We start from the raw sequence: 23,028 nt of genomic DNA on the forward strand, positions 1-23,028 counted from the left end.
CATTATTCCCCTTTTAAGATTTTTTTTATGAGCTGTGATTACTGCCAAAATGAGTACCTGATATCAGGTATCAGCAAATGCTTAAACAGACAGGTGCTTGGATGTGCTACTTTCTGATGTGCATAATGCATGCTAAATAGCAGAACTAATGTAACTTCTGACTTCATGTGCATATGCCTTGATCATGCATTGACAGCCAAACACACAAAACTATATTATCCTCTGCTAGTTAGAGTAGCAAGCCGAACACCCATGGATGGTGACCTTCTCCAATGTATGTAAACTACTTGTGAATGCAAGGACTATTTGCATGCTTACAAAGCGCACTTGATGATTGTTTTCCCTTTGTTGTTCTTGTGCACTGTTCATACTCGCTTCCATTATTCACAAACTGGAGTAATGCATGTTCCCACTAGAATGTGATTTCATCTGCCAATGAACTGTCATGGAAGTGATCTAACATGAGTTATCATGTGGAGAGATGCTACTGATCAAGTCTGTTATGTCAATCTGTCTGAGAAAGATCACCTTAGGCCTCCATCACAACAAGTTATTTGCAGCAAATGCCTTGAGTTCTAGGAAGGGTCGTAGAACTCATTGCCAATCTATCAGAGGAAGACCACCTTAGGTCATCATCATGACAAGTTTCTCACTACTATTGCCTTGATCTCCTTGATTAGTCATTGATCTATCCTGATGGTTTAGTACCCTTTTCTCACAATTATTGTTCTTTAGTTCTAGGAACAGCCAAAAGGCTGTTACTGAAGGGACCTCATTGTCAATTTATCAGAAGACCACCTTAGGTCTTAATGACAACAAACTGCTCACAGTTGTTCCCCATATTAATTTTCCCGATCAATCATTGGTTTGTCCTGATAGTTTTGTGCCCTTTGCTTGTGGCTATTATATTGAGTTTTAGGAAATGTCACAAAAAGTTATCACCAAGGGGGTGTTTGTTTCATACCTTTTCCTTTGAAAGAAGTCTTCTTTCATAGGAAATATGGCCTCTTTCCTAAGGGCCCATTCATTTCATGTAGTTTTCATAGGAAATTGCTGAGCAGGCATCCCTTTCCCTCCATTTTCCACCATGGATGAAACAAATACCAAGTATCATGGTGGAAAAATGCCATACTGGCACAAGCAGGCTCCAATTTTTCTCACCACCTTGCTCTTTTCAAATGTGAATTCCTTCATACCTCCTCTAATATAAAAGAATCTTCACATGCTCTTCTTTGCCAAGTGTACAATATCTTGATAAAGTTTCAGAAGCATCCAAATCATAATACTGTTTCCATGGTTGTATGCTGACATTTATGAACAAACTTAAACTATGCTGAAGATTCAAAAGGGACTTTGTTTCTTCTGTTCTCATTAGGTAAAATAACTTGATAAAGTTTCTGCAAGTATTCCAAGTCATGTTACTGTTTCACATGCTGCATATGGTTGTATGGCGACTTTTGTGGGACAAATTTAGACCATGCTGAAGACTCAAAACAGAACAAACTGGATACTTGCAAATACTACAATAAGGCTTAGATACCTGACAACTTAGGATGATAGAATCTTGGGGACTTATCCCTGGGTTATAATTCATCTCTACCAACTTCCTCATCCCTCACAAACCAAAGAACAACTAAATCTTTTGTTTTCTTTGAGAACTAATGCTATGTTGCTTCAGTTAAGAAATACCTACTAGTGCTGCTAATCTGTTTCATGGATTCACTCTCAGCAAGTTTGAGGCCCGAGACTCATTTGGAAATCTAATTGGACTTTAATTGTCCACAATTACACTCAAGCAACTCTGCCTGTTTCTGGGAACTCATTAAGCGGTCAGACTTAAGTTTTCCAGGGCTAAGGTTATATGTTTGATATTATCTCAGAGTCGCACAGTGATCAGAGTATGAGCAAATTGGAATGCTGTGCAGAGATTGAGTTACACCAGAAACTCAGATTGATATGGGGTAGGGGATTCGTAAATTGCAAATGGATGTCCATGAAAAATACCACATTTTATGATAAAAATTTATGCTTTTGTGCCTTTCAAAAAAAATTGTTTTTTTACTGCTCCGTAGTCTTTTACTAGAAGATACTAATTACAAATTTGAAGCTTCCCTTTCTTCAAGCCATATTCTCTTCGTTAACCGCTGGACCTTATTTTTACAGTGATCACTGTTTGCTCCCTCACCTTTAAGTTCTAAATCTGTTGAAATGGTGAACTTGTAATGCTTGTTCTTCCACCAATGTGATGAGATTACCGCAACTTTAGTTTCTATATATGGTGAATCCTTTCTATTCAAACCAGGCGTTGTATAAAGGGCAGAGTTGCGGGTCAATGCGGCTATCCAAACACTCAAAATGTACTATATAAAATTTATTTATTTAAAATGTAACTAGTTCTGTGGGCCAGTGGAAGTTTTGAAGGGCAAAAAATAAGGCAAGGCTTTAGTCGTTTTCAGCCGACATCTAGGTCTACTAAAGCACAAGTTTTGAACAATACCAAGATGCAGGATTCAAAATAATAAGTAATACCAATAATGAGGATGAGGATGATGATTGCAATAATAATAACAATAATGTCTAGAGTTTCCTCAAAATTAGAATAAAGATGAAAATTATTTAAGTAATTAGAACATTTTCACATAAATGGTGAAATTAGAGTCCACATATTTTAGAGGCAGTGAAAAACGTCATTGAAAAGTGTTTTTTCTTTAAAATTAAAAAAAAAAAAAACACTTTTGCAGTCACAGCAAAGTGCTTTATCTTCAAATTTCCTCCAAGCTATGCCTCCATGCTTAGAGGCATACCTCTTAAAATGGTGAGGCCAATGCATCAAATAGACTCGGATTAGCATGTGTTTTTATGTTAGTCCATGTTTGGACCAAGATACAGACAGTTGGGAGGTTCTTTCACATTCAGACCCAGGCATGGTCTCTGCTTTGCTGGTCCAACAAGACGCTCTATACACAACTCCACCAAGTGGATTCTGCCCTAATTTATTCTGCGGGGTCAGATGTGACTGAGATCTAGACTTGGAAAAAAGCTATCCAGCCGCAACCATATCCTCACATCTAGGGATAGGCTATGGGCCTGCCCCACCTCACTTTTTGGGTGAGCCAACTTTCCCACTGACAGGTTAGGCCTGAGCAAAGCAGGCCCGACTCAATGTGAACTCCTATTCATGCCCTCATCCAGGGAGAGTAGAGCCAGTAAAAGTGTCTTATGTAAAACAGTTAGCCTTTGTTTGGGAGTTGGTGCTGGAGTGGAGATTAGAAGGTTAATGGTAGCCGATTTGTCAACTACATCTTCGTGTGAATTGGTTGAAATGGGGAGATGGGTAGCCATCTCCATTCCCAATTCCCAAATCCAGGCTCCCAAACAACAGTGGGGCAGGGGATTCAGTCCCCCCATACCCCTTTCGGATCCGACTCCAAAACACAGACTTAACACAGAAAAAGACACATGTCCTCTGCTGTGTGATGCATAGCTACTTAGAGTGTCAAACAAGACAAGTGTTGAAAATCTTGTGTTGGCATTTTACAGTAGCATTGGTGACTCCATTTTAACTTATATGCTCTCTCATCTTGGTACTTACCTCCGACATGCATTGTGCCCATTTATAACCATTCAAGTGGCACCCTCGATTTATCTCAAACTGAAGCAAGATGTGGTGTGAGAGGTAATGTGTTGGGGTCTGAGATCCATCCATGGTGTCGAAGACCCGATCTGTTTTCTATAGGGTGGCAACTTGTCGTATCACTTAAGCCTCCTGAGGTCATGCATGACTTCAACCCTCACATGCCCATGGGTTTGTCCACATGTATGTGGGTCCATGCCACGTGGTTTCTTCCGAATGGCTGTTCCCCTTCTTTCGTGGCCACTTAAAAGCCCCAAGAGTAGAGGGAATTCCTTCCAATCATTGATTCTGACATGTCAGATGCCACTTGACTGCTAACCACATACTTTTTTATTTAATATTGGATTGGGGTGGCAGTGGGTTGGCGACATTGGCACATTGGCGTCAATGTGTGTGTGTGTGTCCGTACAAGCTATCAAATTGTATGCTTACCATAGTGACAAACGTTTTAAACGGCAATTTTTAGTTTTCAAAAACTCGAGAGAAATTGAAATTTTTTCATAAATCTGGCATTTTTTCTGCAAAATCTCTACAATAAAAAATAAATTTAAAAATATAAATTTTATTTTTTATAAGAAAATGTTAATAAAATTTATTTAAAAATAAAAGTACACATTTTTTTTGCGATAAATAATTGTTTAAAGTGTAAATATTGTGTTTAAATCATGGTATTTATGTTTTTTCATAATTCTTGCAATATTTTGAAAATCTTGCGAGAATTTGACGTTTTAAACTTTCAGGCAATTTCTTGCAATATTATCATGAGATTTTCTTAATTCTTGCGGTATTTGTCACTATGATGCTTACCTCTATTCTTCATTGGGCAGACAATTTCTTGCAATATTATCATGAGATTTTCATAATTCTCGCCATATTTGTCACTATGATGCTTACCTCTATTCTTCATTGGGTTTTTTTTTTCATGTAGACTGGAAAAAACACCCTCGAGATAGAGACCTAATGCTCACTATCGTCGATCATCAAAAAAATGGCTGGAAAGGGAGAGGGTCAACCGAAGAAGAAGAGGCATGAGGTAGAGGTTGGGTAGGCTAGGGCGTGGAAGGGGAGAAAAGAGAGAAAGATGAGAGGGGTGTGTTCCCCTCTCTTTCTCATAAAAAAGGGTGGATCCAGGTCTGACCCGGACCCAGCCATCATCCACCTGGATCCTGACTCGCCAAACCCAAGAAGCCCCTAGTTGGGCTAACTCGGTCTAACTCAATTTGGCCAACTAGGGCTGGACCAAGCCACACAATAGGTTTAACCATCTCTGACCCTGACAAGGTCAACCCTATTAGGGTTGGTCTATCTGGGCGGCAACCATGGCAATGCAAAGATCGATTTGCCCTTTCATGCCAAAATATTACTAAATGGTTCCTAGGACCCATTCCTAACCTTCCCTAAACCAAGATTTACATATCATGCCACTTAGTCAACTGAGCCGCTGGGCCAATTTGAAGTTGGATAATCTTGACCCTGGTGACCAAAATGTCCCTAAAACAACCCTGAAATGCCCACAATGTCTCTAGAACTTAGAGGGCTCACTCTGGGTTTGTTTGAACTCTGATTTTGATGAAATAAATACTGTTCTTCTCAAAAAATGCATGAGAACGCCATCATACACTAAGAATTCATAAAAAAATGAAGCAAAATTTTTTATTATCTAGATAATAAAAAATAAAAAAATAAAAAATAAAAAATGCTAAATTTTACAAATTAACCCCCTCCCCCCCTCCTCAGAATCCTTAACTATCAACATTTATTTGATAGTTTCCAAATATGTGCATGAGAGGTGGGCCAACCTATCATGCAAACATTAAGGATCCAAAACCGTTGAAATGACCCCCTTCTCAACGGTCTTGGATCTCCTCATTAAGGAAGATTTAATTCTTCCTTAATTGAAGATCATTTCCTTGATGGCCTTATGGCCAAATATCCTTACATTTCCACAAGTGCAAACTTCAAATGGAACTTATCTAATACATGAGGCATATGCTTTTCAATTTCATAAAAAATCATTATTGGAAAAATACCAGCGAGGAAAAATCTTGCTATACTTTGAAAATATATAGTTTTTCTTAGGAAAATACCAGTATATATGCCCGCTCTCCTCATTTGGTAGGGGCAACTTGTGAATGTTACTAAGTTGACGGGATGCCCAAGTTCAAAATTCACAGGTGGCATCCCTTGCCGCAAGGTCGAAGCTGGGTGTACTCTTCGGTGGTCTTGGGGGGACCTCAAGGGTTTTACTAACCGGAGGCCAGCCAACTTGTAATAGGTGAAGAGAGGGGTGAGGAGGTGGGTGAGGAAGGGGAGAGTTGTTTCCCTTGGACTATCCCAGAAGAAATTCCAGAATATATAATATATGAAATATAACAAAAAGTAGAATAATATAAAACTTTGCAAAAAAAGGAGTTTCTTTTATCTTTGAATAACTGGAAAAAACCACCTCACTCATGGGGTTTATTGGCAGTAAAACACCAGGCCACCCTTGCCCACCAAGGAGTGCACCAGGTAAAGGATGTGTGCATCTCTCTGGGTTTCAGACTAGTGATGTCCCATAAACTTGGTGACATTGGAGAGAGGCTCCCATCAGATATATGGAGTAAAACTGCGGCAAAAAAAGTGTTTTTATAATGTAATATTTTTCAAATATATGATATATTTTTTATTTATACAATTCGGTCTACCAAATATCGGCTGACTACGGTCTTCACAGATAAAGAGAATAGTGTGCACCACTCACAGTAGCAGGTTAGAGCCACCTATGAGACCGACGAATACAGCCCATTATGTACTAAATTTCAGTGTGTTAGGTTTCCAATGTAGAGGTTGGACTTGGGAGTCAATCAAGCAATGCACAAGGCCGTGCTCTTTCGTGGGATAACGGTTCAGTGGCCAGTCCACTAAGGCCTCCACAGCGTAAGTAAAGATTAGGCAAGTACTGAGGAGAAAAGTTTTAGGGCGATTTAGGAAGAGGGGAAGGGATGCCGACATGGATATTAAGGGTGGTAGGACGGGCCACGTGGTTTGTTGGCTGAGGAAGTTTGCCGACTTGCATCTGCATTCAATGCTTGGCCCTCCATCACCCCTTTGATTTGGATGCTTCACGGAAGTTGCCGACTAATCTCTCTCTCTCTCTCTCTCTCTCTCTCTCTCTCTATATATATATATATATATATATATATATATATATATATATATATATATATATATATATATATATATATATATATATATATATGAAAACCTACATAATGGGCACTGTCCTAAATGAAACATGATATTGGATTTTCTTTGTTTTTAAGAAATTCCAACCTCATAGATGTATTCATTGATTTACTAGAAATTGACACTTGGATAATGTATTTTGGATGAAAAAAATAGCATTTTGAGTATAAAAAAATTATGAAAATTGTAGGCAGTTAATTTTTAAAACTTTATAAAAACCTATTAATGCATTGAAATCAAATATTCCAAGAAGTGATTCCTATAATCAAATATATAAAGAAGTGATTCCTATAAAAACAAGCATATAGATCACAATTTAAGGTTAAAATTTTAAAAAAATACCAAAAACCAATAGGTATTAATTTTCCTATATATATATATATATGAGAACTGAACATATTAGGCTCCATTTCTCATTCTGCCCAGTTAGGCCCCATAGTTTGAAGTGTTTTATGATAGATCTGTACCATTAGATGTGTTTATCATGCTCAATTTAGTGGAAATCGACTCTTGAATCATATTTTTTAGATAAAAGAACATATTGTTATGAGCGGGAAAGAACTGATACCTTCATGGCCATTGATTTTGGATCACTGAAAAAACTACAGAGATCCAAAAGTTTTCACTAAACAAAACCTATAGATCACATCTATAGTGTTATGTGAAAAAATACCAAAAGTATGATTTTTGAAGGGTCTGAAAGGGAAAGTTGGCAGAACCAGCATATTAATCTCTTTCTGTGTCTATATATATATACATGAAAACTGAACATATTAGGGCTACTTTTCTCGTTCTCTCCCGTTCTGCCCCATAGGTTGAAGTGTTTTATGATAGATCTAAACAGTTAGATGTGTTTATCATGCTCAATTTAGTGGGAATCTACTCTTGGATCATGTTTTTTCAACAAAAAATGTATTTTTATGAGCTAGAAAAAATTGATGCTTTCATAGCCATTGATTTTGGATTACTAGAAAACCCTGTATACAGGTCAGATTCGGATAACCTATAGTGTTAGATGTGATAAAATGCAAAAAACTATGATTTTTAAAACGGCCTAACAGGGTAAAACGAGAAAAAAGTGGAGCATATATATAATCAGATCATATTGCACCTAATCGATCAACTGTTATGCTTAGTGGTCTGTAGCTTTCAGAGGTGGGCCACGTAAGTCAGGGTGGTCGAGGGTTTATCGTCATAAAAAAAAACTGTGACGCTCAGTCTGAACAGCACATCTCACTTGAGAACTTTGCATTTTACTTTGAAACTGTGGGTGGGGCCTCCCCCACAATCACATCTCAATATTAATACGAATTGAGATCAGCTGCAATGTGGCTTCTGCACCTCATCAACTCACCATTTACTGTTGGGCCCCACACAGTCCTACAGCTGACATGCTGTATCCCAAAGATGGTAGGTGATCAGGAGCAGCAGCACAATAAAATGTGCAATCACATTGCACCTTACGCTATCGTCGGATCACTCATCTGTCGGTTGGACGGCGAGGATCTGACCAAAGAAACGGTCATATCCTTATCATGATTGGATATCTCTCTCTGGCCATATATTTTATCGTAACTCTTGCGACGCACATCCCCCACTTTTCTGAATTGGGCATTTCGTTGTTTCGTCGAAACCACTACCCTTTTTACTTTTAGCCAGAGTTCGTCCTTCCTCACCATACTGTCATATTAGTGTCACATCCCTCTTTCCCCACTTACGCTCTTTTTGAATATTTGTCGTTCTCTCTCTCTCTCTCCCCCACCCACTCACCCCCTCCCCTCTTATAAATATCTGTCATCCTACAATTCCTCATCAGTGTTCTCTCTCTTTTCATTTTTCTAATGTCGGGTTCCCATCGCCAGTTTCTTACCATTCCATTCCTTTGATCTCAGGTGCTTAATTTCTTTAACTTCTTTCCTTTTTTAGAGATGTACTTGGGCCTCCAGTTTAGAGCATATACTTTTCACTGTTATAACCTTTCTTTTAATTTCAAAAGTTCCTCAACTCTGGTTTCTGTTACGTACACGACCCAAAAACGTGCATGCACATTTGTGTGTATGTGTGGAGAGAGAGAGATACTCACGAGCCACAGACAGGAACGAAGGGTGCAGCAGGCAGGCGATGCTTCTCTCTCTCTCTCTCTGAGAACATGTCAGAGGGGTCGGCGTATGAAAATCGGAGCGACAGTGCAGAAGAAAACGACTTCCTAACGATCACAACCTGTCCCCTCTGAACATTACAATGACGGGAATCATGACTCTCTTAACACAGACTGACCACCAATCATTTAATGAGCTTCCGAGTACCACTAACACATTTGTGAGAATTGCAGCTTCTTCAAGATTAGGGCATGGAAGGAGCCAACATACATAGTGTATGCCGTGCTAAATTGCATCGGAGATGCACGTGCATATAACAAAATCAGATTGTTACCCAACACCACACTGCAGTCCATCCCTCTCACTGACTTGGCCTTCCTGTTTTCAAATTTCTACATACGTTGTCATCTTTTTTATTTTCTTTATTTGGTGCTTGGTGTTCTAAATTTATCAGTTTCCGTTTTCGCATGTACGTTCAGATTCCTTTCACTTCGTCATTTTGCATTAGCGTTATGTTGCCTATTTGTCATAGACCGGCTATAAGTTCCGAATGCTTCGTAGAAATCAGAATTAAGCATGGAATTATCCGCATCTATAACAGCAGTATTGATTACGTATGCTTCGTAGAAATCAGAATTAAGCATGGAATCAGAATAAAAGCATGTAAGATCACTGCAGTCTTTAATTCAAATGATCGCATCTTTCCTAGTCAAAAGATTAGCCTATGACAAAATCGAGACTACAGGGAGAGACAGTGTTAAGCTTTTCTTTCCTTTTTTTTTCTTTTTTTTGGGTAGGCTTATTTTCATAAGTTTAAGTGCGGAACACGTTCAAAATAGTGTAAATTAACCTGATCAAAATTTTAAAACACTTCCGTTCCGACACCACTCAATTAAAGAGGGGTGGCAATTTTGTGGTATTACAAAATGGTATTTCATATGATGTCTCCGATGTGCTCTCTCTTTTCTCCTCCAAACTCTTTAATGTAGTGTCATAACTTCTTTTCTTTCCCCTCAGAATAGTTCTTACAACCAACTTAAGGAAAAGAAAACAACATTTTTCTACATTTATGTATGCATCAAAATTCTAGTTGGTGATTTCTACCGTTTTAGCAGAACCCTTTTATGCAAAATTAACTAAACAAGATCGAGTGCGATTTGTGTATTGCTAGAATGATAATGTCTAAGCCAGGTCTCCTGGGCAAAAATAAAGGGGAAAAAAGAAAGGAAGGCTGGATACTCTATCAGAACCTTCGCTATTGGTGCACCACCCAATATGTTCATGAAATATGTCGACACATTTGCTAAAGTTCCATTTTAAAATAATATTCCTAAAGGCAGTGCTTCTCCAGGAATATTATTATTTTTCCTTTCGTCAGTAAGCCAAAAAAAAAGGACGATCAGGTGCAATTTAATTGCACACTTTTAGTGTACTGCACTTGATCACCCTTCATCATTGCTTGGCCCCATAGCTGACAGGCTGTATGCCAAAAATGGAGGGTGATCAGGTGCAGCAGCACACCAAAAGTGTGCAATAACATTGTACCTGATCCTCCCTCGCCAAAAAGGTTGGTGCTTCAGGATGCACGGCAGGACTTTGGACATGCATGTGAACCATTATATTTGTAAAATATCCGACTTTTCTGATGTTTTTTTATCTATGGCTCACTTTTTGCAGGCTTTCGAGTTTGCCCGGTTTATGATTTGGAGGATTTCGCTTTTACCTTTGTTCCAGGCAAGCTGGGCTCCGGCAGACACCCTAACATTCATTATATTGTTGAAGGTATGTGCATTATTTTTCTGGGTACGTATTTGGTTGAACGACTAGTTCTTTCAATAATAAGGCCAAGTCCCACCTGACACTGTATCAAATGATTTGAGAAGTACCCACTAATCCATCTTCTTGATGGTAAAAGAACACCAGTATACCTCTTTCACAATATACATGGTTTTGATAGGTAGCAAGTAAAAGTATATGGTGAATTTGGGGGGTAAAATTAGCCTATAACTGGGTTTTCCCTGTTAGTGAATCTGGGTGTTGCTCACATAATTTGGTTCCGAACATAACACACCAAGTGAGGTGGAGAGAATTTACCACTAAACCATGAGATCCCATCTAAGATTTAACTATGTACCTTTATCTAATTAAGGTTTTCCTTCACACAAGTTATGCTCCTAATATGCTTAATTGAACAGAGAGGGATCTTATGTTCTGATATTGGACTTGTATGGGAGGTTGACATGGCACTCAACACAGGACAATTAACGCACATTGGACATTTTGATTGCCGACATGACTAGGCCATTAATGACCGATAGCAAGTCGGCGCTCTGTCGCAATTCTTAGATATCATGACTATACATGATTTTCATTTATTGGCTGTTGATTGTTGCAAATCCTTGGTACAGTTATTAAAAACTGATAGTGAGAAGATTATGCCCAAGAAACCTACACATGGGCCCCTTCATCAGCCTGTATGGTCTAACTCATGATAAGGTTGATTTCTAGAGTAGGATAAATTTGATGCACTGCATTAATTATAAGAGTCTATCTCTTCATCAAATAAATGGGTGCGTACTGTTTCCTCAGGCACCACCAAAATTGTATTTTAACCACATCATGTACAGCCATGAAAGGCATGGTTTCAATTTAACAGTTTGGCTTTCACAATTACCAGAACTAGATAGGAGCTTCATACACAGGCGGTCACATCCCAGACCAGTTGCAGATCTAACTTGCATTTAAGTAACAATAACGAATGTATTATTTCACACTGAACTGCATTCAGCATGCGAGAAGTGCTAGCATATCTGTTGTGTGGGTGTCTTGATCTCTAAACCCTCTCCGGACCCGATCTGAGAATATGAGAATTTTCAATGAGGTTTGTGGTGGTCGTGGAGGGCTTGGGCCAATAGGCCCAAGATCTGTCTAGCTACTTTTGTAATTTTCCCTTTTGCACCAGCTAGAGGTTTTGTGTCCTTTGTCATATATATTGCTACCTCCTTTCGGAGTTGGGTATTAGAGTTTTGGGTGTATTGAAGATACGGGTTTTGAGAGCTTTTTATCTCGTTATTATATTGCCTTGCATCTTGCTTGTAGATTTTACACTCCTCTGCCAGTGGACATAGGTCTGAGTGCCCAACCACATAAATCTCTTCTATATTATATGGTTCTTTCTGTTCTGATTGTGGTTTTACATAACAATGTCATTTCAAATAAACTCCATCCCCCTAACATCAAAGTAATTCACTCATGCTGAGCTGTAATTTATTTCATCTCTCTCTCTCTCTCTCTCTCTCTCTCTCTCTCTCTCTCTCTCTCTCTCTCTCTCTCTCTCGGGTGTAAGCAAGAAACTGAAGTAGAAGATAAGGTTCCTCGAGCAATGACATATTCATCAAAGGAAATGATTCTTATCCACAACAACACATCCGGACATGCTTATGAGGTAGGAAAAGCCAACTGGATTCTCCAAATAGTTCTTACAACTTGCTCCATAATTTTCTTGTTCTTTTCCTTCTGCAGCCTTTTGTACAACTCTCATTTCTGTCGTAAACCCATAAGAAAAAACAAATTTCTAAAGTACAGAACTCGTTTTTAAACTTAAAACACATTTTAGATACATATTTGTGTTTTAAGCTTAAAAAAAGTTCTGCACCTTACAAAATTGATTTTTCTTCTTATGGGTTCACTATTGGACTTCTTTCGAAATTTTAGGTACATATTTCATCTTCTTGTGTAATATATGTTACTAAATACGCGATGAAATATTGTAAACAGTGCATGAAAAATTTGACCATGTTAACCCAATACCATAGCAGCTTAAACACTGTTTTACCTCATCCTAAACCCCAGCCCAATACTTTCTAATTATCCAAAAGGCTGCAGCAATCGTTGTTGACTAATTTTCAGCCTTGTATGGTTCCTTAGTGTTTGCTTTGGATTTTCTCTTTAGATGGACCCGAACCCTCCATTGCAGCAGGCGTACAAGAGTTTATTTGAGAAACAACGCATGAAGAATCATGAGGCCATCGTCGAAGAACGTGAGCTGCCACTGATAGACCTTGATCAACTGAACGCGGGCAGCCAAGAAAAAGAAAACTGCATAAGAGAAATGGCAAAGGCTTCATCAGACTGGGGGTTCTTTCAGGTTGTGAATCATGGCATATCCAAAGATCTTTTGAAGAGGATGAGGGGTGAACAGGCCAAGGTTTTCAGGCAACCTTTCGAAAAGAAGTCTAACAAGAAGTTTTTGGAATTCTCTTCACATACATACCGTTGGGGTGCTCCCTCTGCAGCCAGTTTGCGACAGTTATCATGGTCGGAAGCCTTCCATATTCCTCTCACAAAGTGTTCAGAATCAACCTATCCCAACAACACCCTGAGGTAATTCCCGACACTTCTTCCAATCATATGCGCATATAATATTTTTTTGACTGATCTCTAGAGTGCTTTGTTCTGCCACTGTATCCGTAAATATGGAAACAGTAAACACTCATGGAGTGTACGTTGTGAGCCTTTTGAACCGCATCCATTATGCATGCCTAGATGTGACAGATGAAAAATATTACCATGTTTGGTTCCTCTGTCTTTTCTTATAAGTATATACAGTTTGAATGAGGGAAAAGGATTGGATCATATGACGTGATGCTACACATCATATGTTGATCCTAACCGTCCGACCAATGCATCTGGACGGTTAAGATTAATCCACATTCCATGTGAGAATGTGGACTAATCTTATCCATCAGTTGAATGGCTAGGATCGACATCTGATGGAAGGATCAGTGCATTTATGACATCTTAAACAACAATAGTTCTAGGATTCAAATTTGGTCTGTTCACTTTTGCTTTGACCCACTACCCATGAGGAAGACGGGAGCCCCTGAAACATCTTGCTTTGCTGGCAACAAATGTTGCATTTTCCTGAAAGAGTATTTAGTGCTATGAGATATATGGGGCTATTGGACCTCTGCCCGCTAACCAGGACACCCGGAGGGTCATGAAGAATGATTTGGATCTTGGGCATGCGTGCAGTTCTTGGATTTTCTCAGCTTTTTGTGATTGCAAATCACAATCACACCACTTTCTTATGTTTCACAAAACACCAGAAAGTGTAAGTTGTGATTGTAATTCTCACCTGAAAAATGTTTTTAATTACCTTGAATATTGTGAAAGTTGTTTACAACACGACCTTTTTACCAACAATTAGACTTTTGGGTCCTCAACTATAATTGCAAATTTCAACTGTGCCCAAAGCAAACATGCACGCGTCTCATGTCAATACTCCCTTGTCCCTTATGGCCGTGCTAAAATTGATCTTGCTCATTGATTTATTCAAAACCAACAGTTGCCTCAGCTCATCTCAAAGGGGCATGGTATGCATAAAAAGTTCATTTTTCCCTTTACATATGTCTACTTTGGTCATAGCTCTATAACCTTGAGAAAGTAGAAGCTGTGATTGTTATAGTCACAAGGTCAACCTGACCAATTTTCAAGAAAAAAAAAACCATAGACCATAATTACAATTTGTACTTTTTCTTATGCTACAAACTTTAAAAAAGTATTGTGATTGTGATTAATCAAAATCTATTGCAAACAAGAGTGGTGTTAAGGACACTTGGTTTTTTTTCTTTTTTATTTTTCTAGTCTTTTTTTCTTTTGTGGTTAGGGATGGCAGTAGACCAGGTCTGGGGGTGAAGGACAAGGTCTCCATCCCTTCTCGGTCTCAAAATTTTGCCTTCTATTCTTGCCTTCATCTCACACCGGTTTTGATTTTAACCTCCATCCTCACCCCCATTCTTCCTTTAATGTCCTTCATCCTTGGCCCAAATAGAGTGAGGCAGGGGCAGGACCCTCATTTCCTAGATTTTCTGCCGTTATAAGAAGGAAAAAAAAGAAATGAGAGCTCATTTAACTCGTTAGGAGAAGGAAAAAAAAAAAAGAGAAATGAGAGATTTGAGAAAGAGTTTTGTCTTAGGGTTAGAAATATATATAAGATTTTATAATATGTAAAAGGGTATAATACTAATTTTTTTAACAAGGATCGGGGACAGGGCCGGGGCAAAAGTAAGTTCATCCCTGCCTCCGTTCCTGCACAAGTTTTGATTTTAACCTGCATCCCCAATCCTCTATCTGGGATTCAAACAGGACAAGACAAGGCGGGGCCCGTTTTTTTGGGTCGACTGCCATCCCAGTTTGTGGTATGACAGTGTATCACAAGTAGCCCGGCCCTCATCTCAACTGGCTTTAGCCAAAATAATCGGTTGAAATGACACGTGTCACATCTTTGTCAGCACAATTAGGATGAGGTTTCCCAACTATACATTTAGAAATATCGCCCACCAATGTGACACCTCATTGGATAGATATGAGGGAGAGGTCGACATCAAATAACGATTATGATCACCTGATTAGAGAGAACAAAATAGTCTGGAGGTTCATGCATATTCCAATACTTAGACCATATGCCAAAATAGTAAAAATCACAAAAGACTAGACTAAATCATGAACCATATGCCGAAAGGTTCATGCTTCATTTTTTTTTTTTTTAGTGTAGTGGATTTCCCTAATAAGTACATGTCCTAGTTGGGTAGCATAAGTCGTGCCAGCTCCCCCAAGTTAATTATGCTATAGGGTTGGATGGGACCGGGTGGTGGCATTTGATACCCACCAGATAAACTCTTGAACAAGTTGGCTTCTTCTACATGTAGGTCATTCACCACACATGAGGATAGCTGACTTGTTAAAAAAATTTAAGAACAGTTTGCAAAAAGGTGCCTAATTAAGCAGCTATTTAAAAATAGATGCCTAACGTTTCAATTATTACATTTAACCACCTGTTTTTAGAAGTTATATTTCCAAGACATGTTTAATTAGTTCTAAATTCAGTGAGTTGAGCTTGACATGATGAGAAAATAAACTAAAGTTTTTAGAAGTTATATTTTGAAGATACCTCAAATATATATATATATATATATATATATATATATATATATATATATATATATATATATATATATAGAGAGAGAGAGAGAGAGAGAGAGAGAGAGAGTTTGCCTTGCAGCCGCCACCATCTCTACCTTAACCTTTACCATTTGATGCCTAAACCCCACCAGGGCATAGTATTTGGGCAACCGACTCTCTCTCTCTCTCTCTCTCTCTCTCTCTCTCTCTCTCTCTCTCTCTTAGGTGATTTAAAAAAAGTGAGGGCAATTTGACTTTTTCTATCATTAAGTCAAGATAAACTCATTGAATTTAAGACCAGGCGTGTCTTTGAAATATAATTTGTAAAAGTATGAGTTAAATGTAATAATTGAAATGTACTTATTTGTAAATAGCTGATTAGTTAGGTGCCTTTTTGTAAATTGTTCAAAATTTAAAAGTGCTCAAATGCTTGCAACTAATCTACTTCAAGACTGACTTCGGGTCGCTGGGAGGTCCAAAGATTTAGTTCTATTCTGCATTGGATCTTGGCTGCTCTGCGTTTGATTAGCAAGAAATTCGACTGACGTAGGGCTATAAAAGCCATTTCTTTAGCCTCATGTTTTTCTTCACAACAATAATGTGTAGAAACGTTCAAACCCAAAGCTTTTTGGTAAGTCTGATTTGAAGAGTACGAGCTGGAAAATTATGTTCCCATGGGTATGATTCAAGGCGCGCACACACACATTCAACAAAATGGAACAAGATTGGGATATTGCATTTTTGTTCCCAATCATCACACCTTTTAGTCAAGCCTATTTAGTGTCAGCAGAATTTTTTACAGTACTAACTCATTGAAATTAAAAATTTATGAGCCCCATTTCAGTGCCCCTAGAGATTTTTATATTTTCAAAAATTTGTCCCACAAACAAGTTTATGCACTATTTTCTTTTCTTTGTTTTACCTAAGGATATTCCATGGTACTCGAGTTTTATGAATCCAACATTTTATTTGTGCGACATATATTGCATTTGTAAATCCTGTATTCGGCCAAAATTTCCAACCATGAGGTCACCAAGCCCAGTGCAGGTCATGATCTAGACCAAAACTATACTATAACCAAGTCAAGAAATTATTGTGCCACTAGAATCATTCAAGTCTGTTTAGTTTCATATGCAGATTGTTGATCAACAATGTGTTTGCCTCTGTTCTTCTTTTCCTCATTTCAGAGTTTATGATTGTTCATGAATGTGCTGATCATTTTCAGAAGGACCATCGACGAATATGCGTCAGTGGTCTCGGGGCTAGCACAGAGATTGGCTCAACTATTGGCGGAGGATTTGGGATCTAGAACAAGTTATTTTGCACATAATTGTGGCCCAAGTTCATGCTATCTGAGACTCAATAGATACCCTCCATGTCCAATGTCTTCTGAGGTTTGTGGGTTGATATCTCACACTGACAGTGATTTCCTTACCATCTTGCATCAAGACCAAGTTGGGGGTCTGCAACTGAAGAAAGATGGAAAATGGGTCACGGTTAAACCCAATCAGAAGGCCCTCATAGTTAACATTGGCGACTTGTTTCAGGTACTTCTATATAAGCTTTTACTATGACATATTTTATGTTAAGAATTTTGAACTCTAACCGGTTAGGGTAGTCCTCTTGGTGAAACCTGACCAAGTTCATGAACTCAAACAATTAATGATTAGTTTGGCATTACCTGAAACATCTTCATGAACTCTTGATGTTTCTACTCGTAAACAAATCCATCAGTAATGAAGTTAGTCATATTTCATGCAACGGCCAAACGTGCTTCACCAATAATTAACATGTCAGAAGCAGATGGATATGGCTTGTTCCAAATGCAATTAACAACACCCTTCAGCTGCCTCCCTTGCCCACCAGGGAGCCTGCTGCTTTTGCTTTATGGCGAGGCACGTGCACCACAGGTGTCGAACTCTTGACATCCTTCAACCTAAACACTTTAAGCTGACCCACTTAGCTGCGTGTACAGAGCCCTTGTATAGAATTAATTGTCAAGTTCTACTATTTAAATTTCTATATTTGAAACAACATTTACATGATGAGAATTACAGCAAGTATTTACTGTGTTAAAATGCTTGCATTCATTATCATCATTGCCATCATAATCTTCATCATGATTATGATTATTGTTATTTTGTTATATGCGCAGGCATGGAGCAACGATGCTTATAAAAGTGTGGAGCATAGAGTAATGGCTAACAAAGAAGTGGAAAGGTTCTCACTGGCTTACTTCCTATGCCCCTCCTATGATACTGTAATAGAAGGTTGTAGAGAACCGGCGATCTATAGGAAGTTTAGCTTTGGGGAGTTCAGACAGCAAGTGCAAGAAGATGTTAGAAACATAGGCCACAAAATTGGGCTTCCTAGATTTCTCGTTTGAAACTTCCTGCACTTCATCATGGTGTTAACTGGCAAGACTCTTTTAGGCAAACGGCTACCAGAATTTCTCGCCAGTCCCTAAAATCTTAAGCTTGTTGAACACTAACCAATATTGCCATAAAATTATGGTACATATAGTTAATGCAAATGGGGCAAACCTGCTTAACATCGTCAAGAACTTGTATGATTAATATGTTGGCCAGCCAGATAACATGTTGATGAGGAGAAAGAGGAAAGATGTCTGCGTATGGTTAATTCAATGTTCATGTACTTGTATGTAATATGTGACATGCTAATTTTCATTTTAGTTGTTTGTCTGCAAATTTATTGCAAGTGGCATCAGGTTTATGCATTTGGGTAAGGAGATGAGACTGTCTCCCCTTTGCATTAGCATTAAAAACTGGATTTGGTAACTATCACTTCTTAATACTGGGAACTGCCAAATCCAAGAATTAGCAGCTTCCACTTTTCCAAATGCATAAACTCCCTCCGACAGCCAGTTCCCAAACAAAGAGTACTTTTCCTCTGCTAACGTATTTGAACCATGAAAGTGAATTATAAAGAAAGCTCAAATTATCACCTACCTGCAACAGGCCGTCCAATTCAAGTTTTCCAAGTTTAAAAACATCAATATCAATAAGAAAAGTAATAACAACCAATGGGGGAATCATGTCAAACAACAATTTTTTTAAGTTCAAAAACATCAATCTCAATAAGAAAGGCAATAACAGCCAATGGCAGAATCGTGTCAAAAAACAAAATTTTTGAAGTTTAAAAACATCAATCTCAATAAGAAAAGCAATAACAACCGAAGGCAGAATCATGTCAAACAAATTTTTTGAAGTTTAAAAACATCAATATCAATAACAAAAGTAATAACCAATGCCAGAATTATGTCACAACAAATTTTTTTTTTGAAGTTTAGAAACATCAATCTCAATAAGAGTAATAACAACCAATGGCAGAATCATGTCAAACAACAAAGTTTTTTGAAATTTAAAAACATCAATCTCAATAAGAAAAGTAATAACAAACAATGGCAGAATCATGTCAAACAACAATTCTTGTAAGTTATTCTACATTCAATCGATTGAATGTCTTTCACTTGTGTTCTCCAAATTCATTTAAAATACCACCCTAAGGTATCAATGTTTTTTGCCATTCATCAATAAAAACAACTCATCCTATGTGGTTTCGTTATGCAAAATAAATGTTGAGATCGCTTTTTGGTCTTTTTTTTTTTAATAAACTATATATGGTTGACTGATTGTAGGCATGCATCAAGTCAGCAATAGGCATGGATCTTTCAACTCAGACTGATTTTTCCCTAAGAAAAACAAAACGGGTAAGCATCAAGTCGAGTGAAAAACAGGCACCGACCACACATCGCTGAACTTAGTTTTAGAATTGAAACAGCCTTAGCACTTCCCTCTGCCTCAGCTCGTTTCTCTTGGACCCTACAAAGGTAGCCAGGAAACAAGATCAAAAACAGGGAATTGAGGTGAAAGCAAGGAACCTTTTGTTTTATTCCCTTGGAATTGAGAAGGGCCTTTCTTGGGAAAGGGCAGGACAGACAGATTTCTACAAAATTTTCCCATGATATGTAGAGAGGTGTATAAGGATTTTCACATGAAGCGGTAGGTAGTAACCATGATGATTTGATGTTTGTTTCGCGCATTGTGGGAAGAAAAGGAAAAGACTATAAAAATTGTATAACATAGATGACATAAGTAAAAAAAGAAGTTCGAGGAGGAGAAACGGTCTACGAGTGAAGGAAAATTAGATGGTGGGTTGTCAATCTAGAGCAGAGTTGCCAGCTGAGGAAGCGGGAGCAGGAAGTGATTTGAGAAAGGAAACCAGGAAGCAAGGCACTTTTAAAATTTTAGGAAACGCGGGACAACTTAAAAGAGAACCAGGAATAGTCTCTAAAGTGACCTAAGAAGAGAATCAGAAGCGACCTAGGAAGCAAAAAAAATAAAATAAAATAAAAACACAAAAAAAAGGAAAAGCGAGCTTCCCCTAAATGGGAAACATATTTCCCATCCCCTAAATTGGGAAGCGTGCTTTCCAATTTTTTTTTATGCTTCCCAACATGTTTTGAAAGCACTACCTTTTGTGCTTCCAAAATGCGCTTTGGGAAAGCGTGCTTCTCCATGCCCTCCTATGGTGCTTCCAGTAACCCTGGTCCATAGCAATGTTGTCAATATCGTATTAGACCTTGAATTGTTTGAAAACAATTCAGGTAACCAAATCCAGACACCATTTCAAAGTAGTAGATCCGAATAGGGACAATGGGTCAGATATTATCCGACATATAACCCAAATTCAAATCTGATAAATTGGATCCAACTGCTAAAGTAGGATCTGATTAATAATGGAACCCGAGCTCAGTATTGGTTTTGCATCAGAATCCGACTAAGATCCAAATCTGACTAGAATCTGAATTCAAATAAATGTAAATGTCGGATTTTATGTTAGTCGGATCCAGATTTAGTTTTGGCTGAACCCATCCCACTCCGATTAGGTCAAACTCTCGGTATTGCCTCTATCCAAACCCGAGTCCACCATTTTTACATCCCTAGATCTGAATCTCAATGCTGGTCCGAATAAAATCAGATGAAATTGAATTGAACCCGGATCCAAATTCAAATTAGCATTGAGTCCGAGCAAAAAAGATTGGAAACAAGATATTTTACTTAGCAACGCTAAACAAAATCATCAGCACCACCCCCTCATTCGTCCACCTTCTTCCTTCCATGCAATTATCAGGAATAAGGCTATTAAGTGGCGGAGTCTATGACGGATACCCGATCCGAGAGCTGAAACCGAATTTCCTGACACAGGCATACAGTTAGTGAACTGGATATTACATGGGTTGACCTAAGTTCAATTCAAGTGCATATTTTCAGCACTCTTTAAATTATATGGATCGGGCTTGGACCCCCATTTATCTTGAAGGGTTTGGTTGCACCGCTATGGATTGGATATCCGACTCCCATTGACAGTCCACCGTCGTTCACAAGTAGCCCATGCGTAAAAGCCAAGTACAAATTAACAACCTGAATATTTTGGTGTTCCAGTCACGAGCAAACAAAGCATTGGGACTTAAAACCCGTATTTAAGCAAACACTAGAGTCTGGAGCTCGATCATCCAAGTTCCAGAATTCATTGCATTAGGAAATGAAATGTGATCATGGTATACTTTATATTAAAATTTAAAAAGCATAAAAAGAAAACAAAAGTTGAGATGGCCGAGTTGGTCTAAGGCGCCAGATTAAGGTTCTGGTCCGAAAGGGCGTGGGTTCAAATCCCACTCTCAACAAATATAGCGTTTATTAGTTTTAAAACCTTTTCCTTTTTTCTCTATTTTTTCTTTTAACTTTTTCGATAGGTATAGGCTCTCTATTTTCCTCTAATTGGGTCAAAACGAACCTGACTCAAGTAACATGTGGATCGGGTTTAGGCTATAACTTTTGACTCAAGTAACATGTGGATCAGGTTTAGGCTATAACTTTTGCCGGTTGTCCCATTCGATCTGGCTGACCCAAGTCTTTTCTTATATACTTTTAGGCTCGGTTTAGGAGCAGGTGTTGGTGAGAAGATGAGATGGGAGTGGAGATGAGGCCGAAGTTGTCAACATCTTTGTGAGGATATCTTTGTGAGGATGTAGTTGAAAATGGCCCATCTTATCTCTCAACAACCTCATATAAAAAAACCAGGTTTCCAAACACCTGAGGTAGTGGTATTAAGTACATCCTCGTTAAAAACCATCTTCATCTCTTAAACAGGGCCTTATGTAAAAAAAAAAAATGGTAATGATATGGTGCCCACTCTCACTTAATAGAAGCTTTAAATTTTTCAAATTTATTGAACTTTTTTTGTTGATCAGACCTATAGATATAGGGCTGGCAAAACCTGACACGACCCACCAACCCCCCTCTTAGGTGGGTTCGGGTTTGACTTAAACGAGTTTGTGTCATAAACGGGTCGACCCGCCTAACCCGTTTATTAAACGGATCAGGTTCGTGTTAGGGGTATGCCAACCCGGCTGACCCGCAGGTCAACCCGTTTACCCGACCCCGACCCGCCTGCCCGCCAACCCATTTACCTGGCCCAACCCGTTTATTAAACGGGTTAACTGGGTCGTGTCAGGTTACCCGTTTAATAAACGGGTCGGATTCTTGTTGAGGTATGCTGACCTGTGGACACGACCCGCCAACCCGACCCAATTGCCACCCTTACCTATAGATATGATATATAAGAATTATTTACTAGAAAACAAGTTTTGGATCATGTGATTATATCATATATGTATGTTTTTTAAAACCTTTAAAAATCAACGACTCGCAATGTATCAAAAAATTTTGACTTAAAAAATCTAATTTTTATGTCCAAAAAACATTATCCAAAGCATGATTGCTACCAAATAAACTATGTTGAGTGTATCCATAAGGTCTGATTGAGATGATACAACCTACAACCATGATCAAAAGGCTAGTTTTTACTGAACCAAACATACATATCATGATATTAACCAATGGGGGCTCCGTGTCTGGTTGGAGCAATTAGTACAAGTCACCTTGTGTTGGGGACGTTGCAAGTTCAAAACCCAAAGGTAGGGTTGCACAACTGGTGGGGCCTAACCCCTAGCTTGCCTATAAAAAAACATATCATATTTAGAAGGTCAAATGTCCCAAAAAAATAAAAAATTTATAGTTT

At 38.4% G+C, this 23,028-nt stretch overlaps 1 protein-coding gene and 1 non-coding gene across 2 annotated transcripts; both read left to right on the forward strand.

The window, feature by feature from the left end:
• Positions 1-12,310: 12,310 nt before the first annotated feature.
• Positions 12,311-18,563, forward strand: LOC149830778 (gibberellin 2-beta-dioxygenase 8-like). Its single transcript, XM_090011871.1, has 4 exons — positions 12,311-12,406; positions 12,914-13,344; positions 17,150-17,471; positions 18,080-18,563. The coding sequence occupies exons 1-4, from the start codon at positions 12,344-12,346 to the stop codon at positions 18,308-18,310; spliced, it is 1,047 nt and encodes a 348-aa protein (XP_089867997.1). The 5' UTR covers positions 12,311-12,343; the 3' UTR covers positions 18,311-18,563.
• A 2,987-nt stretch (positions 18,564-21,550) lies between these two features.
• On the forward strand, positions 21,551-21,631 carry TRNAL-AAG (transfer RNA leucine (anticodon AAG)). The gene has a single exon. It is a non-coding gene; the product is annotated as a tRNA-Leu (tRNA).
• Positions 21,632-23,028: the final 1,397 nt, after the last annotated feature.

This window comes from Nuphar pumila, chromosome 7 (genome assembly GCF_984573655.1).
Source record: "Nuphar pumila chromosome 7, dmNupPumi1.hap1.1, whole genome shotgun sequence".
NCBI classification, from domain to species: Eukaryota; Viridiplantae; Streptophyta; class Magnoliopsida; order Nymphaeales; family Nymphaeaceae; genus Nuphar; species Nuphar pumila.